Below are 17,346 nucleotides of genomic sequence, written 5' to 3'. Positions count from 1 at the left end.
TGCTCTTCCAAACTGCCTTTAATGAAGGGTAGCAGAATATACAACGTGGCTCAGATAACAGCATAGCAGGGCCTAGATAATCATTTTCCCCACATCTTGGGGGAAAAGGGGATACATATTTCTTTATGAACACTATTAAAAAAAAAGAAAACTCCTCACAACATTCTTCAGGAGCTAGAGCCCAAGAGGACCCACTGGGGATCCCTCATCCCAGGGGACATAAGAGGCAGTCTCAGGGGAGGGGCTGGGAGTCTCCCCACAGCCAAGAGAGGCCGCAGCAGCTCCCTGGCCTTTGCAGGGAGTGAGAAGCAGCAATGAGGGAACAAAGAGGGTGGAGACAGTGTTTGGCAGCTCTTCAGCATCTTGATCACAAATATCTGGTAGGATCCAGTTGGCGGTGTTGCCAGTGGGGCCAGAGAGGCAGAGGGAGCCTTCTCCTCCATGGAGGCAGAGAGTGTGCCTTTCTGCTTGAAGAGGTGGGAGAGGTACAGTGCATAGCCAGGAGCAGGGGAGTGCCAGGCTCTCACATCCTTGGTGACCTAGGATGAGGAAGAGCAGTGGTTAGGCTAGGTAGGTACTGAGGAGACAGACTAAGGACAGTTAGGGATGCAGATGGAGTTGTCTCTGTTTGTAGAGCTCTAGGAGCTCAACACTGGATTTCTTGTTGATGGTGGTGGAACGGGATGCGGTTGTCAGTGGGATGACCAGGGATACTGGGAGAGAAGGGTATGGAGATGCTAGCTGGGATTAGGGTATAATAGGAATATAATATCTTCTCATCGTATTGGGTGCAGAGGATACAAGGAAAGGAATTGGGGGCCCCTCCAGGTTTTGCAGTGAAAGGGGTACAATAGAAGGCATGGGTATAAATGAGTCTGGGTCCTGAGTTTCTCTTATTTGTCCACTCATTAATGAGTGGCCTTTGCTGTTACTTGGCCTCAACGTCTTCCTTTCCAAAATGAGGATACTAACAGTTGTTCTTCATAATTCGTAGGGGATACATGGCTCAACCGAGGTGCCTGTTGTCACCTGAGGAGTGTACCGTGTCATAGCAATGTTCCAGGCCATTGTTATTAATGACAGGAACCCCTAACAGGAAAAAGTGGAAGAATTTGGTGGGCCCAGCTTTAGAACCTAAAAGCAAGACCCCAGGGGTTGGGAGAGGTTAGCTTTCTGACCTTGGGGATCCACCCTAAGACCCTCACAGCCTGCACTCCCACCTGAGATGCCTACTCACCTCAGCAGGACCACAGCCGCAGCGTCATGAACAGGTTAAATCCGATCACTTTCAGGAGGAGGATGCGTAGCCCAATCACTAGCAGGTTGTAGAAGTTTAGGTCCATATCTGCAAAACCAAGAGGTTATTGGCATGGGCCCCTGAAGTTTGCACCCATGGTTTTCCCAAAAGGTGGGTGGGGTTGGGTCTTAGCTCCTGGCCCACGTCTCTCCCTTTGAGCTGGGATGCACATGTCTTCATAAGCATATTCATTCCTCCAGGGCCAACCATGTTCCATTTCAAAAGGAAAAACCCAACTGCTTTCAGTGTTTATTTTATTTCTGTACCCCTCAGGAATGGGGATGGGGTAGTGCTCAGAACTCATTGTAATCCCTTGGGTCTGGGCCCCTGAGTGAGAAGCTGGTGTCTGGACCCCAAGAGGGATGATTCAATGAAAACAGCTCTGATGGAAGCAAGTGGGTCTGGGACAGGGGGCCGGGAGTGGTGAGGGTCCTGAGAGACAAGACCAGTGCCTCCATGAATTCTGCTGCTTTTCTTGAAAGAAGACAGAACCCCAGCCAATATTACAGAGGGAACATGTCCTCAGGATGAGATGGTTAGTTCAGAGCTCTGCAAAAGCCAGTTGGAAATATCACAGCTGGGCTACCAAGAAACTCTCTTTGGTTCTCCCCACAGTGGAGCAGTGGAAAGGGATATAGAGCCCTAGGGGTGAGTCATGGGTCGAGTAAAACTAAAGACTCATCCTGAAGTACTTAGAAGGGAAAAGAACTTTACAGTGGTGAGAGGAGCCTGGGGATTCAAGAATGTTCTCATTCTTCCTAACTTCCAGATTCACATATTCCTGGCCCCCTCTCCTGTCTAGTCAGGGTGATTGTAAGTACATTTCGAAGCTGGGGTAGATCCCTCTCTTACCTGTTTCAAAGCTTTTCTCTATCAACTTGGCATCACAGGAATAGTCTAAAAGGAGAAACAAAGAAACAAACACAATTTTCTTAAAGTTGAGTGTGCTAACTCTCCTACCTCAGACTCCCTAGGATTTGGGCAGCTGAATCTCCACAGGCCTTCCGTGCTTTCTCGTGGAGGGATCCGGAGGGAACTTGTCACATATGGGCACCTGCTGGGAGGGCCATTGGCCGTGGCAGGATCAACACCCTGGCTTCTGGGTAGCATTCCATCCACTTATGCAAAGTACATATTACATGACACTAGGCCCCAAGGAAACCATTAGACACAGACCCTACCCTTGGGGAGGTTCCAGTCTGGAGTGTGAAAGAGGCAGTAAGACATACACAGTGCAAAGTGGCAAGTGTCATAAGGGGTATCGATGCTCTTATGTATCCCACAAAGTCTTCATTCCTGCACTCCACATTTTGTTCCTTTGTTGTCACCATCTCAATAAATGGCACTGTCATTGACTTAGCTGCTTGAACATAAAATCCAGCCACCTTCCTTGATCTCTTCTTTCCTTCTCATCCCTGCATGGTTCTACCTTTGAATTTGAAAGAGTGTTGACCACTCAACTCCCCTGCTCTCCCTGTCCAGGCCTCCATCATTTGTCTGTGGCAATAGCTTCCTTTCTGCTTCCACTCTTGGCTCCTGTAATCCATTTTCCACTCAGCAGTCAGAGTACTTTTGTAAAAAAGTAAATTGGATGTCATTCTCCTACTTAAAACCAATTGATAGCTTCGTATTGTCCTTAGAGTAGTGGCGGCCCTCTAGTGACCTAGGAGGCCCTGTGATGTGGCCCTTTCCTACTTCCTCCATCTTATCTCCTGCTGCTCTTCCCCTTTCTCCCTGGGTGCCTCTGTCAGGCCTCTCTGCCCTTGGCGTGGCTGGTCCTGTCTTATCCTTTAACACTCATCACACACAGCATTTTCCCAGAGAGCCCTTCCTGGACTCTTGGTCCCTATGTTGGCTGTTTTCTCAAATCCCAAGTGAAAATACATATTACAATCTGAGGTTCTTTAGATTTCCACTTGCTGATGGATAGTCTTCCCCAACTGAAATGGAGCTTCCTCAGGGCAGATCCCTCACCTGACTTATTTATTCCTCCACTCCAGCACTTGGCATGTTGTACATTGCACAGTCAGTGTTGGTTGAGTGAATGAACAACTAGGTGAGGTTAGATCTTTGGCAGAGAGACAGAAACAAGGGGAAGTATCTTGGAGGAAGGCATCAGACTAGGGCCTGGAAGAGCAGCAAGGGTCAAGTAGCCTGAGCAGAGGCAGGGAGGCAGGAACTCAGGGCAGGTGAGAAGCCAGTGCCCTTCCTACCACCTTCTCCCCATCTGCTCTTTGCCTAGGATATCCTGCAACCTGCCAGGAGGGAGCTCACTGGTGCTCAGTAACAAAAGGGTAGGGGCTTTCCTGACCATGGATGAGGCTGAGACCACTGATCAGAGCAACTTTTAGATGCCATCCCCCTGAGCTCCAGGAATAATGAGGCCCTCAGAATGGGGAGACCCAGCTTGATGGCTGTACTCACTTGAACTGGGGTAGAAGGGCTGCTGGAAGTTTTCCTTGCATTCAATATTAGTCTCGCTGTTCCAGGTCAGGGCCCCATTGCTCTTGGAATCCATAACCTTCATGTCCAGCACAGAACTGTTCAAGCTGATCACTGTGGCCCCCTCCGGTTTTTGGAAATCAGCTTGAGAATCAAAATCGGTGAACAGGCAGACAGTCCTACCGGTTTTAGGGCTTCTCATCTGGTACACAGAGGGGTCAGGGTCCTGGACATCTGTGGGCCAAAAGAAGCCAAGTTAGGAGATGCTGATTTCCCTCCTTGCCCCAACCCAGGCCTGAGTCCAGATGCCAGCGGTGGGTAGGAGCAGGCCTCTGTGAGGCTGGCATGTCACATTCTCAGTCTTTAGGTGGGAAAGAACATTCTAGAAACCAGTGGCTCTAAATGGACTGGGAGTCAGGGCCAGGCACAAGCCACCAGTCCTGGCCAAGAGGCTAGGCTCTCAGTGAAGGCTTTCTGCCTGGCCCTGCCTGCCATTCAGGGAAACCAGAAATGCAGGGCTATTTAATGATACTGTTCATTCTTTTACTTCATAGGAACTTCCTCAAAAGCACAGTAGGCCTAGTAAGCAACAACCTTGCTTTGGCAGGACAAAGCAAGCTTAGAATAAAGGCCCAGCAAAGCAAACCATATGTCTTAGAATTTGGGGTGGCCTCCCCCAAATTGGGCTGGGTATTGACAGGAATTGGAGGTTTGTTTTTATTTATTTAAAAAAGATTTTATTTATTCATGAGAGACACACAGAGAGAGGCAGAGATATAGGTAGAGGGAGAAGCAGGCTCCCCATGGGGAGCCCAATGCTGGACTCTATCCCAGGACCCCAAGATCACGACTTGAACCAAAGGCAGATGCTCAACCACTGAGCCACCCGGGTGTCCCTGAAGCTTTATTATTGGCTGGCATTAAGTTGGAAGATCAGTCACATCACCAGGAGATTTCTCATTGATAAATGTTTTAGACAATAAATCAGAACACCCGCCTCCCAGTCCTGGCTTTACCATTCACTAGATACAAAGCCTTGAGCAAGTCACATCAGCTCCTTAAGGGTCGGGAATTTCATCTGTAAAATGGAGGTATTGCCTCCTCCATCTTCCTAACCAAGCTATTCTGAGACTCAAAGGGGGGAGTTTCTCTACATAAAATTATATTTAACAAACTATAAAGTACTGAATAAATGTGAGTCATTGCCTCTCTTGATAATTAATACCAGGGTATTGTCATGATAACATGCTGCTGAGTTAGATACAGTCAGTTTCTACTCTTCTCCCTCAAAAAGCAGGGGCTGCTGGAGGCTTTTCCTTAGTGCTGAGAATCATTCTTCAGTATTTCTGTAGGGTTTTGTGTTTTTAATGTAACTCTTATTGTTTATTCTTTCAGACCTCCTGCCTTTAGAAGAGGAAACAGAGGTTTGCTGGGAGGGTTAACACATTGGGGCCACCCAGAGAGTTTATAGCAGGGTTGAGACTCGAGTTTCCTGCCCCTGTGGTTCTCTGCTCCCACAGCTTCTCACCATGCATGCAAGGTTTCTCAGACCAGGGGTGTACCCCACTTGTGAGGCCAGCCAGGGTGGCCTTGGCAATGCAGACATCCAGCTGGACCTGAAACCAGAGAAATCAGCCTTTGGCATGGCCTTGGGTTGCTGAGTCAAGGCACCCCAAGGGTGTCAAGTCAAGGGATGGGTCCATGGTCACATGTGAGGGACATCCAAAGTTTTGGCCCTGAGGAATTCTGCTTGTTCTTCTCCAATGTCCCCATATCTGGGAGGTCTGACATCGCTGTGGGTTAGGGCCTTAAGACATAAATCTTTCACAGGGAGAAGAGAGACGAGAAGTCATTATGTGCCACCAACACACCCCAATGGATTTGTTAGTCCTCAGTGGGAGTCATGGGTGGGACTGGGAAGGAGGATGTAGGAGCGTATGGAGGTGCTGAGAGAATGTAGCCTTGAGGAGAAGGTAGAGGGTAATGTGCCACCAATGCAGTTTCGGCTTAGAGGGGAAAAGGAATTGAGGTGGGGGCCAGATGTTGAACTTTGAGTCCTGGTTAAACACTTACTCAACTCCTAGAGCCAGTAAATGTCAGGCTAGAGAGGGTCTAGACCATGCTGTTCAATATGATAGTCTTTAGCTACATGTGGCTATTTAAATTAAAACTAAGCACAATGAAATAAAATTAAAATTTAATTAAAAATTCATTTTAAAAGCTTAATAGCTACCATATTGGACAGAGCAGGTTGATAGAACACTTCCATCATCCCAGAAAGTTCTACTGGACAGCATTGGTCTGGAAAGAGCTATGCCACAGAACATGAGATTTTGAGGCTGAGTGTGGGCCTTAAAAACCATCTTTAAGTCTGTGGGAGTGGGAGGTGACTCCATCAGGGGCAGACCAATTTTTGCTCAACTTTGCTAGTGAGAGATAAAAATGAAATAGCGATCAATGAAGTCAGAAGACTTGAGGTGACTTTAGCTGCTCTCAAGTCTCGTTTTTACCAAGACTTGGTACCTTTTAGGCTTTCCTATCTGCCTTTTTGCTGTTGTTTCTCCCGTCCAGCTTACCTACCTCTGATTTCCTCTCTTACTTCCCTCACTTCCCTGCCCTCTCCGTCCCCCCATTCTCTTTCTCAAGCTCATCTTCGAGATTATCTGATTGTGTCACTTTTTGTTTAGAATAATTCAGGGACTCCCTATTGCCCATAGCATAATGACCATATTTCCTGGCATGACATTCGGGTGCTGCCATGATCTGGAGAGCTTGAACTTTTTTCTCTCAAGTTCTTTATGTGCCCTATATGAGTAGAGCTGCACCAATCTCTTCATATTGGCATCCTGTAATGTAAGTTTCATGATGGCACAGGCCTATCTCTGGCTTACTGCCATATCCCTGGGTCTGCCATATAGTAGGTGCTCAAGAAACAATTGTTGGATAAATAAATGGATAAATAAATTGCAAAATTCTTGCTTATCAGAACTTTTTGGGAAAAAAAAGCTGAGTACTGATACCTAAACTTGATTTTTTTTCTAGTCCCTTTTACTTCCACTCTCATGTACCTCTAGTATAACCTTATCTTTTTGTCTGAAGACAAGAAATGAATCACTTTTAATTTGGAGGTCTTTAGGGTCCATCTGCCAGAGCCCTGGAAGGAGAGGCATCCTGTTCCACCTTAGCAAAACATATCCTGCCACTGATGACATCTCAGAAGTCGGCCTTAGCAAGACTGGATCAATTCTTTTGACGCAGAAGTTCAGCTATTCTAGATCCTAACCTTACATTTTAATTCAAAATTGACCACAGAAGCACATGTCTGAATGCTCTAGTGCTTTGGGTGGATAGGGGCACAACAGTGATTGAAAGCTTCCTTACCACTAAATCTATGCTTTGTCTTTAGTACTAGGAACCCAGAAGTGTGAGTTATCAACCCTGACTCTGGGTCCCATTGAGCCTCTGGTGAGCATCAGAAGGCAGTGAACCTGGGCAGTTATGCAAACTCTGGTTCCTTTGCCAAATCTCAACTGAGAGGCAATACCTTCATATCACCCATAATGTCCCCATTACAGAAACCCTTGGATTTTTCTTCCTCTGAGGGATGGGTGTAACCTATCAGATCCCATTGAAGAAGGAGAGAGGAGGTCCCTAGGACATGAGGTATCCATGGAAGGGCCTGGCCCCTCTCACTTCATATCTGTGTACATTTCTAAATTGGATCCCAGTTTCCCAGTTGCTGGTTTTGGCCCTAATTGTCTGTATTGTCTTGAAGGCTCTAGAATTCCCTTTCTCTATTGTCTAAGAAGACATTTTATTTGCTTTTCTCTGCATCCTAATTTATTATCAGATGTGTTTACTTAGGCCAAAATGCACATGCCTTGTTCATGCCCAAGATCATGCTTCCTTTTTTGTTGTTCCATATGCCTGAAAGTCCCCTTCTCCCCATCCTTTGCCCATACAGATCTTACCTACCCTTCAGGCCCAGTGAATCCTTTCTACTGCATAAAACCTTATCTGTCTAGGCCAATTTCCAGCCATAGCCCTACCTCTGAATCCCTATTGTGCCTATTGATGTCATCAATTTGTTAATACTTAGTTAACAAGTTGCTAAATTTATTTATTTATTTATTTTAATAATTAATTTATTTTTTATTGGTGTTCAATTTGCCAACATACAGAATAACACCCAGTGCTCATCCCGCCAAGTGCCCCCCTCAGTGCCCGCCACCCAGTCACCCCCACCCCCTGCCCTCCTCCCCTTCCACCACCCCTAGTTCGTTTCCCAGAGTTAGGAGTCTTCCATGTTCTGTCTAAATTTATAATAGTTATGTCCCTTTGGCTAGTTTTTTATCCAATTGGGGAACAGGTCAGTCATCTATCTTAGACTTCTTTGTAGTCAGCCTAACATTTAATAGAGTGATGGCTACATAGAAGGCATTAGAAAATATCCGTTGAATGATTAAAATCAAATTTTAATGTGTTTGACCTAGAGAAACACAGATTTTCAAAATTGATAGTGAGGACTTTCCCCTTCACAGAGGACTCTGTTAAGACAATTCGTTGTAACACACACAGTTACAGCCTCACTGTAAGATGGGTATCCCCAAGGAAAGGAATAGTGATGCTCACTGGCCCATGGGATTGCAAATGGTGCTACCTGGGATGACTCACCAGATATGACAGACAGATGGGTTCCTTTTCCAAATGTGAGTTTGCCCAGTTCCACTGCAGGTGACACCATTACAGAAACTCACTCAATCTACCTCCTGCTTCAATAGGAAAGCACTGATCTTCCACAGGGAACAAGAGGATCATACTGTCTAGAGTTAGATCTTCTGCTCTTTTGTGTTGAGACTTTGGTTGTTCATCTCTTTTCCTCCTGTCCTATTCTGCTGTAGGACCCTGGGTTAGAGGCTGTGATTTCAATAAACCAAGAATTCAGCAGAGCAAAACCCCTGTTCAGGGCAGCAGTATCTTGGATCTTTTTGTGGAAGGTGCAGGACTACTTGCTTATCACCTGCCTCATGATTCCTAAAGTCTCAGTCTAAAGATGTTTCCCAAGCATTGTGTGCTAGATGGGAGGATTTTCTGGGGAGGGGTGGAAAGAACCATTTAGGATTCTGCAGAAGAAAATATCTGGGTTCAACTCTACATTCTGGACAAAGTAGAATTAATTGTCATTGTTGACCCTTGCCCCACTTTACTTACTTGGCTGGACACTCAGTCTGGTCCCTGCTCCAAAGATTAGCATGCCCTGCTGTATCCCCACTGCAGCTGGGGCCTTTGTAATATCCTTCCTGACAATCTACTGGAACCCATCAGGCTCCGAAAGCACCATCCTAAAACTCTCCCTGGGTCTATGTTTCTTAGATTTCCTATTTCCTAGGGAATCTGTTCCTCCTCCCCTTTATAATAATGTAAACCTTTTATAGCAAGGTCTTGATGAGGATGGGGAGAATAATAATAATAAAGCTACTGTTTACTAATTACTATCTGCTGGGCATTGTCTTATATTATTGTGATGCGGTTTTTGGCATTTTGCTGTTGAGGAAGCAGACACTTTATTAGTTAGAGAAGGTAGAGCCAGAATTTTTCCCAGATCTGGCAGTCTCCCAAGTTTTCTATGAACCCCATACCATCCTGTCTCCGTGCCTTGTTGTGTCACACCATATGATTGCCATTCAGATAGGGGTCAGGGTCACTTTTACCCTTGGAGAGGTTCAAAACTCTACTAAACTTCGGAGAGGAAGATTCTGGTAGCAGGTGGCCCATATCCTGTCATTGGTCGAAACAAGGAATGTAGCTACCTGCGGCAATAAGACAGAATATGGTTTTGCCATTAAATCATTCCTTTCTCCCAAGGGCACATTGCTAATTTCCTGAATGTTCAGATTATCTGGTGCTGATATTATCGTCTTTGCTTGAGAGCACTGAGTATCTGGAACTCTGTTTATGTTTTTGTAAATTATTCTGCTTAGGTTTTCATTTACTCAACTGGCTCTTGGCACTTCTGTCTTTAATATAAGAAATGGGAATGTTTTAAGTCACCAAGAGAGCTTGAAGGAAATGGAAAACAAGTGTTTAATATAAACAAAAGTTTACTATAAATCATTGCCTGTTTTCTCATAGACAAGCTGACAGTTACCTTTGCCCCAGACACCTGCATGGTCATACTCACATGGGTGCACAACCAGCCTGGTCCCAGCTCCAAAGGTCAGCTGACTGTAGCTACCAGATGACACACAATAGCGGGGTGCTTTACAAGAACCCTAACCTGGGCAAGGTCAGCCTTCCTGGGGCAGCAATATCTGCTGTCCCTATAATACAGACTCCCCCAAATCACTCTTTCTCTGACACAATAGAAAAATTTGGCTTACCGAGTCCTGGTTCATGAGCTTTTGGTGTAGTAACCCCACAGATCTTTCCCTCATACAAAGCCAGCCTTGAGCTGGTCCAGCCTTCCTGGAGGGGTGGACTCCCTTTCTGGGTTCCACACTGAACGTAAAAGAGGACAGTTGGAAGAGTTTGAAGGACAGCCAGGAATTACTTGGGAAATGAATTTTGAAAGGGAATTCAGAGCACTGGCAATAGATGGCAGACCTAGGGTAGGGTCAAATCATGGAATGGAAGCCCATGCAAGGCTCTTCTTTTAGAATGTGGTTCTGTTGTTCTTTGCGGGCAGAGAAAGAGAGAGGCTAAAATTGCCTTCGGAATGTTCACATAAAATGTACAGGGAGGACTGCTTAACTCTGATGGTTGTGAGAATCACGAGTGAGTTACATACAAGGCCCAAGAACCTTTTTCTCCAGAGGTTTCTAAGATTAGAGTGGACATCCATATGGGTAAAAAAAAATCTCCAAAGTTTGAGAGTGGTTTAAATAAGTACTTGTTGGTGAGAGTTTCATAGGACTCTAGTCCTAAATTTTTCTTCAAAAAAGATTCTAAGCCCAAATTAGTTTGGAAAAAGCTGTATACTTTATACTGACGAGGCATATTAGCTAATTTTAAGGGCTCTGTGAGAAGCCCTGAAGTAAAGGAATCCCGAACTTCTTAAACTTATTTGATCCACTAATCTTTTTTCTTAAAATAATCATTAGGATCTGTGGAACACATGCAGGTTTATATATAAATATAAATATAAATATAAATATAAATATATTCCTTGGAAATCCCTTTTCTAGTTCCAAGCATTTAAAATTCCAATTTAACTTTAGCCAATTTTATTCCTTAAGTATTTTGTGTTCTGAATCTGTTCTCCTGCCTACTCCTGTGGACACAATTAGGGGTCTCATTGATTCTGATTATTTTTTTCTAATTATCACAGAACAGCTTCATTCTATTTGGGGAATTGCTGAACATGTAGTCAGCTGAAGAGTGAATTCTCCTGCTGTCATCAGAACAGCTCGAGGGCAGATAAGGATGCAATCAACATGCAGGAACCACATCACTTCAACACTTTGCAAGGTTTACCTTCTAGAAACAATGGCAACTTTAAAACCTTTCCCAAAGGTGAATTTATTGGTCTTCCTTCCACCCACCTTCCTACACACCTTGGAGCTGGGTACTTAAAAGAAGATTTCCGTCCTAACAGAGAAAAGTTTACTTAGAACAAACAGAGAGAAGCTTCCTGGGTGGTCTCTCAAGTAGAGACACAGACTTCCTGTATTTATCAATAGACAGTTTTCCTTTTTCCTGTTAAAACCCATCTGTGCTGCTTTCCTATCATAGGCATTATCTTTCTTACATGCGTCTGAACTCTAGTTCCTGAAAAATATGATGGGTTTCAGGCTTTCCAAGTGCAGCCTGGGAGGAAAGACGCATGGGAGGGAAGAGGCTTTGCTAAAGTGCCCAGATGAACAGGTAAATATGGAGGAAGTTTTCCCCAGAGAGAAGGGCTTTCTCTCACCTGCACATATTTGGACGGATTCTGTAATCTCCTGTTTTGAAGTCTTTGACAGCTCTCTCCGTTGGGGAATACTTGCTACTGCCTAAAGTAACATGTTCTGAATAGTTACTATCCCTCCACTCAGGCCTTCCTTGACTCCCCTAGCCAGAAGGCATTTTTTCAACCATCATGTTCGGTGACATTTCTGTGCCAGGCATAGGGCTGGGCTGTGGAGGTGTAAGGATGAAGAAGAGAGCTTATGGTGTAGTGCAGGATGCATATAAGCACCAGGCGACTAAGATAGGAGGTTGGGCATGCCTTCCTCTCTGTATATATCTCCTCTACAACGTGGTGGCACTGTGCCAAATTGTTTATACGCATGTTTACTTGCTAGGAGATCCTGGATAGCAGAGACTCCGTCTTCCTTCCTTCCTTCCTTCCTTCCTTCCTTCCTTCCTTCCTTCCTTCCTTCCTCCCTCCCTCCCTCCCTCCCTCCCTCTCTTCCTCCCTTCCTCCTTAATTCTCTCTCTCCCATCTAGCAAAGTGCTTAGATTGTAGTAGTTGCTTAGTAAATATTGAATAGACAAGACCTCTAAATATTTTAATTCATTTTTGATGCAGTCCTGCTCTCTATCTTTTATTAGGACTATTTCATTTCTCTTTTGAATTCTTTATGTTTCTGTGTTCAAGTTTTTATTGTTTTTATTACATTATTTAGGCCTTAAGCTCTTCCTATAGCTCGCAATTAGATACAGAGTTTTGTGAGAGTGTGTCCAATGGCCAGCATCTTTGGAAAGTTTAATTTCCCACCTTTTATGAAAACTAGAGGATAACAAAAACATATTTTTTTGGCATAATCATTCATAATTTCTTTTCTGATAAAGATCTTTCATCAAAAGAATCTAGAAACAGCAAGAGAGTCTGTCTCAATAATGATGAAAAGGCCAATCCCCATGGGCAATTTCTAGCATTAGAAAATGAACTGCTATTGAGCCAGTGGCTGGAAATTAAGATTTCAAAACATTCAAGCCTCATGAAGAAACATGAGATATTGGCTCAGGAAGTGCAGATTCATTATCTAAGAAAGCAGAGTAGGGATTCTCTGTGTCTTTGGCTAGAGTCTCAGGTCAGGCACTTACTTGGATGCACTTGGAGTCTTGTTCCACTCCCAAAAGTGAGTGCTCTGGCACCTGTGTCTACACTGTGGTATGATCCAGTACAAATACCTGCCCTCTGCTACACAGGGTGGCCACCCAGTCCCCTCACACGTTTACAGCATTCACTCTTGGGAACAGGGCTCTTAAACAGCCTGTTGCAAGGGTGCCTACATGGCTCAGTTGGTTGAGCGTCTGACTGTTGATTTTGGGGCCATGGGATTGAGCCCTGCTGAGTGTGGAGTCTGCTTGGGATTCTCCCTCTCCCTCTGCCCCTCCCCCTAGTCCACTCTTTCTCTTTCTCTCTCCTCTTTCTTGAAATGAATAAATACATAAAATCTTAAAAAACCCCAGCTTGTTCCATGGTTTTGATGATATACTTTTTCTTTCCATGTCACTTCATGCCCAATAAACAGTCCTTCTAGGTTTCTACTTCCCTTCCTGCCATCCCTGCATCCTGCCAACCCAATCCAATGATTTTACTGATCTCTTCAGAGATGCTAAGTCCTGGGTCAAGGCTGCCATGCTCACCATGGCAAGACGGCTCAGGATGGGCAAACCAAAGACCAAACAGTGGCCTCTGAGGTCTGAGGTCTTCCTTCTCAGAGCATGGGAGGGATGGTGCTAGCAGTGTAGTGTCATGGATAACAAGAAGGCAAGAGTTAAACAGAAGTCAAATAAATCTGAGTTCCACTCTAACTCTGTCATCCCTAGCTGTGTGATCTTTGGCCCATTACTTATGGGAAGCCTCTATTTCCTTATCTGTAAAGTGGGCATGATGCCAGCTACCTAACAGTAGGATGGAATTGAACATTGAATGAGAACTTTTGTGAAAGACAGAGAGTAGTCACTGGTACATGTCAGGCATTCAGTAAATAGTAGCTAGTAATGTGATGCTTCAGGAATGCTTTACACTAGGGCAAGAGATGAGGTTTTTTGCAGCTTGAGGAGACCCCCCCCCAACACCCATGGGTGCCCTCACCCTGGCTGGGATGCTCTCACATAGGTTAGGTATTTCATCGATCCAAGGGGATGTATGAGAGAATCTCAGCCATAGGATTGAGGGGCAGGGTAGACCTCTTAGCTGCCAAGGAGAAAGTTCTGCTTCAGAAACTGAACCAAGAGTGCATGTCTTTTCTCAAAATTTGAGAATTTGTCCTCTGAAAGGACAATACCTGTGCAACACCCTTGTTCAGCAGATCCTCAACCATTCTATTAGACCCAACACCCTGATAAGTTACTCCCAGACAACAAAGGATTCTTAATGATGGGGCGGACACATCACAGACTCTCAGTATTACGATATCTTTCCATAATAGATTCTTGTCTACAAAATTTCAATAGGAAAGCACTAATGCTTATTGTAATGATAATTTCTATAATACTCACATGGATGAACAACAAGCCTGGTCCCTGTTCCAAATGTAAGTCTGTAGTTTCCTCCTGATACACACAGGTAGCAAAGCCTTTGATAAAACCTGTCTTATATGACCACCCTCTACTGACTGCCCCAGTGGTGCTGGGATAACAGTCCAGGGAAAAACCACTGGTGGAAGCTCTGAGAGTTGCAGGAAATCTCCCGCAGCCCCTGAACTGTGGTGTCGAGGGGGGTTGGTTGATGGGACCCAGTGTTGAGGGCTGGAGGATGCCTCACCCTTCCTTACCTAGGAGAACACCCGCACTCCTGTCAGCAGAGAAGCAGGGAGCAACTTCCCTATACCACCACCACCCTGCCTGCTTCACCAACACTAAGGGTCTGATACTGTTCTTCTTTTGTCAGATACAAGGGGCTTCCAGGATGGAGGGCCCAGGAGGTTTGATACTTTTTTGTGCTGAAGCTTGTCTACCTCCTTTTCCTGAAATGCTCCTGTTCTATCTTCCCCCTTCCTTAGCTCTTTAGAGATACCTATTCCTAGGCTTCTTCCTGCCTGAGGCCCAGGGGTTTGGTCCCTGTATTTCCCTGGTTCCAGGATAGACTCCAAGCAGGATCCAGGCCCTTCCAGTGATCAGTGCTTTTCTCCTTCCCTCTTGACCACCTGGAAATACGCCAAAGCATCCAAAGCTCTTTGATTCCTTTTTGTTTGTTTGTTTTTGACAGTAAGCTCTATGCCCAAAGTGGGCATGACTCTCAGATCCAGAGTTGCATGCTCTATTGACTGAACCAGCTAGGCACCCCTGATTCCTTTTTTCTAATGACCTTGACTCAGATGGGGTCTGGCTGGGACGCCTGGATAGTTCAGCGTTTGAGCGTCTGCCTGTGACTCAGGGGGTGATCCTGGGTCCGGGGACTGAGTTCCACATCAGGCTCCCTGTGAGGAGCCTGCTTCTCTGCCTATGTCTCTGCCTCTCTCTCAATCTCATGAATAAATAAATAAATAAATAAATAAATAAATAAATAAATAAATCAATCTTAAAAAAAAAAAAAATAGGGCCTGGCTTTTATGAAACATAGGACAGAGGAAAAAAATCACAAGGTGGGAGAACCAGAGACCATGCTCTCTATTTCAGAGATGCAAAAGCTAAGCTCCCAGAAAGCATGGCCTGGGCAGATGTCCTGAGCCAAGATGGGAGCTTGGCCCTGGCTCCTGGCTGGCAAGTGCTGCCTGTCCTCAGCTTACCTCACTCTGGGCTTGAGGGCCACATTAGCAAAGAGTAGTGTGGCTCTGCTGAGCTCAGGAGTAGGTGTGAGGGGCTGGGGCCTTGCCACTGCCTTGCATTGCCTGCCCAGCATGGCCCTGGACAGATGCTTGGGCCCTGGGCCTTTGGATTTCCCTACAATAAGAGCAAGATGTCCCCAAGGGCCCTTCCAACTCTCATGGGTTGTCTTACATGACCACCCTCTACCAACAAATTTTTGTTCAATTTGAAACCCAGCCTCAGGAAAAAGCAGGGCAGACTTTCACAGATGTTGGGAGTGTGGTCAGTGTAGATGCTGAGAGAAGCGGAGGGCAAAAGAAACAAGGGCAAGCAAAGGTTTGGGACAGTGACTGTCTAAGAAGCTTAGGTGTGGCATTGATGAGTGACATGCCCCCCTTCCCCCATGGACAAAAGTCTAGCACTTGGGGGTAGGAACAGTTGTTGAGGGTACCTGGAGGTGGGTCATTTGTATAGGAGGGTCCCAGCTCACTTACTTGGTATGACCATCACTTGGATCCCCTTCCCAAAAGTGAGTCTGTTGTTCCCACAGCCACGCTCTGGGTAAGTGCATTACAAAAAGGTCCTGGTGTCGTGTAGCCTCTCATGCAGGACACACACCCTTCACTGGAGCTCTAAAAGCTGGGGACCTGGAAAGGCTGATCCTCATGTTTTCCCTGTAATACCTGCTCTGAGTCTCCCTAATGGATGTGGCAGCACCCACCCTCCCCCAACCCTATTGGTCTCCATTTTCCTAATCACAGCTATCAACAAACACAGCCTCTAGCTATTTCTTCTTTGGGAAAAACAGAGGCTTCACAAAAGTTTGAAAAAACCTACCTCCTACAGAGGCTGGCTGGCGTGGGTGTACTTCTAAAGATAACAGGCCGAGGCAGGGGGCCGGAGGGCAGAGCAGGGAATATTTTCTCACCTTAGCTGCCAGGCATGAAAAGAAGGTACCAATTTTTGGGTTGGGGGACATATGCAAAAATGTATTTTTCACTTTGCCATTAAGAGTAGGAGAGCACGCCGTACTGGGGCACATGTTAAAAAACTCAGTCACCTCTTCCTCTCCCAGGCTGAGCAAGAGTCCCGGTGACTCATGCCTGACTGGTAACTCATTGCAGTTTCTATGCTCACTTCACTCAAGGATTCTGCAAAGGGGGACTTTTGTACTCAAGAATGTCAAATATCTCAGCAAATCTCAGACATAAATCCTTTTCCAGAAACACACAGGTGGAATCATGTTTGGTCTCTGCCAGGTAATATGGATTGACCCTTGTCACCACTGTCCTGACCCCAGCCAATGGGGCTTCATGCCAGGTCCCAGGTCTGGTACATCACCACATACAGTACCGATCTTGGCCCATTCACATATACATTGTTATTAGACTTTTAATATGTAAGTGTTGTTTGTCTGATAAGACTGGGGCCATAAGAGCAGGGGCTATATCTTATGCTTCTTCTTTTTCTTTCTTTCTTTCTTTTCTTGAAAACCAACTATGGCTTATTGATGATACGCAGTAATCATTTAATGAGTTGAACTGATTTTTACTGTGCATAATTATTGGGACAAGGAGGCCAATTTTGGGAGAGGTTAAAAAGAAACTATACTTTGGGTAAATATGAGCTTCAAAATCTAAGTGCTTAGGCAGGAAAAAAAAAAAAAAACAAGCATTTCTGAGACAGATAATAAGGAGGCAGTATAAACCCCCAAACATTGTGATGTTCATATTGACCCTCAGAGAGGGGGCAATTGAATGAACAAGTAAGCTACTTGATTCCAAAGGAAACTCAAACATTTTTCTCTTGGTACCTCGACACTGATTCTCCTTAAAGGGTAAAAAAAAAAACCAAAACAAAAAACAAACAAACAAACAAAAAAAAAACCCCAAAAAACACATGGCAGGATGTATATTCTGAGCTAGTAG

At 45.2% G+C, this 17,346-nt stretch overlaps 1 gene segment (V, D, J or C); it reads right to left on the bottom strand.

Moving 5' to 3' along the window:
• The window catches only part of LOC140639636 (T-cell receptor alpha chain constant-like), a 50,579-nt gene continuing 33,233 nt past the window's right edge, over window positions 1-17,346 (bottom strand). The window contains 4 exon segments of the C gene segment in view: window positions 1-539; window positions 1,238-1,345; window positions 2,150-2,194; window positions 3,722-3,973. Coding sequence covers window positions 1,239-1,345; window positions 2,150-2,194; window positions 3,722-3,973 — 404 coding nt within the window.

Source organism: Canis lupus, chromosome 9 (genome assembly GCF_048164855.1).
Source record: "Canis lupus baileyi chromosome 9, mCanLup2.hap1, whole genome shotgun sequence".
Classification (NCBI taxonomy): Eukaryota; Metazoa; Chordata; class Mammalia; order Carnivora; family Canidae; genus Canis; species Canis lupus.
This window is presented reverse-complemented; position numbering and strand designations above follow the sequence as displayed.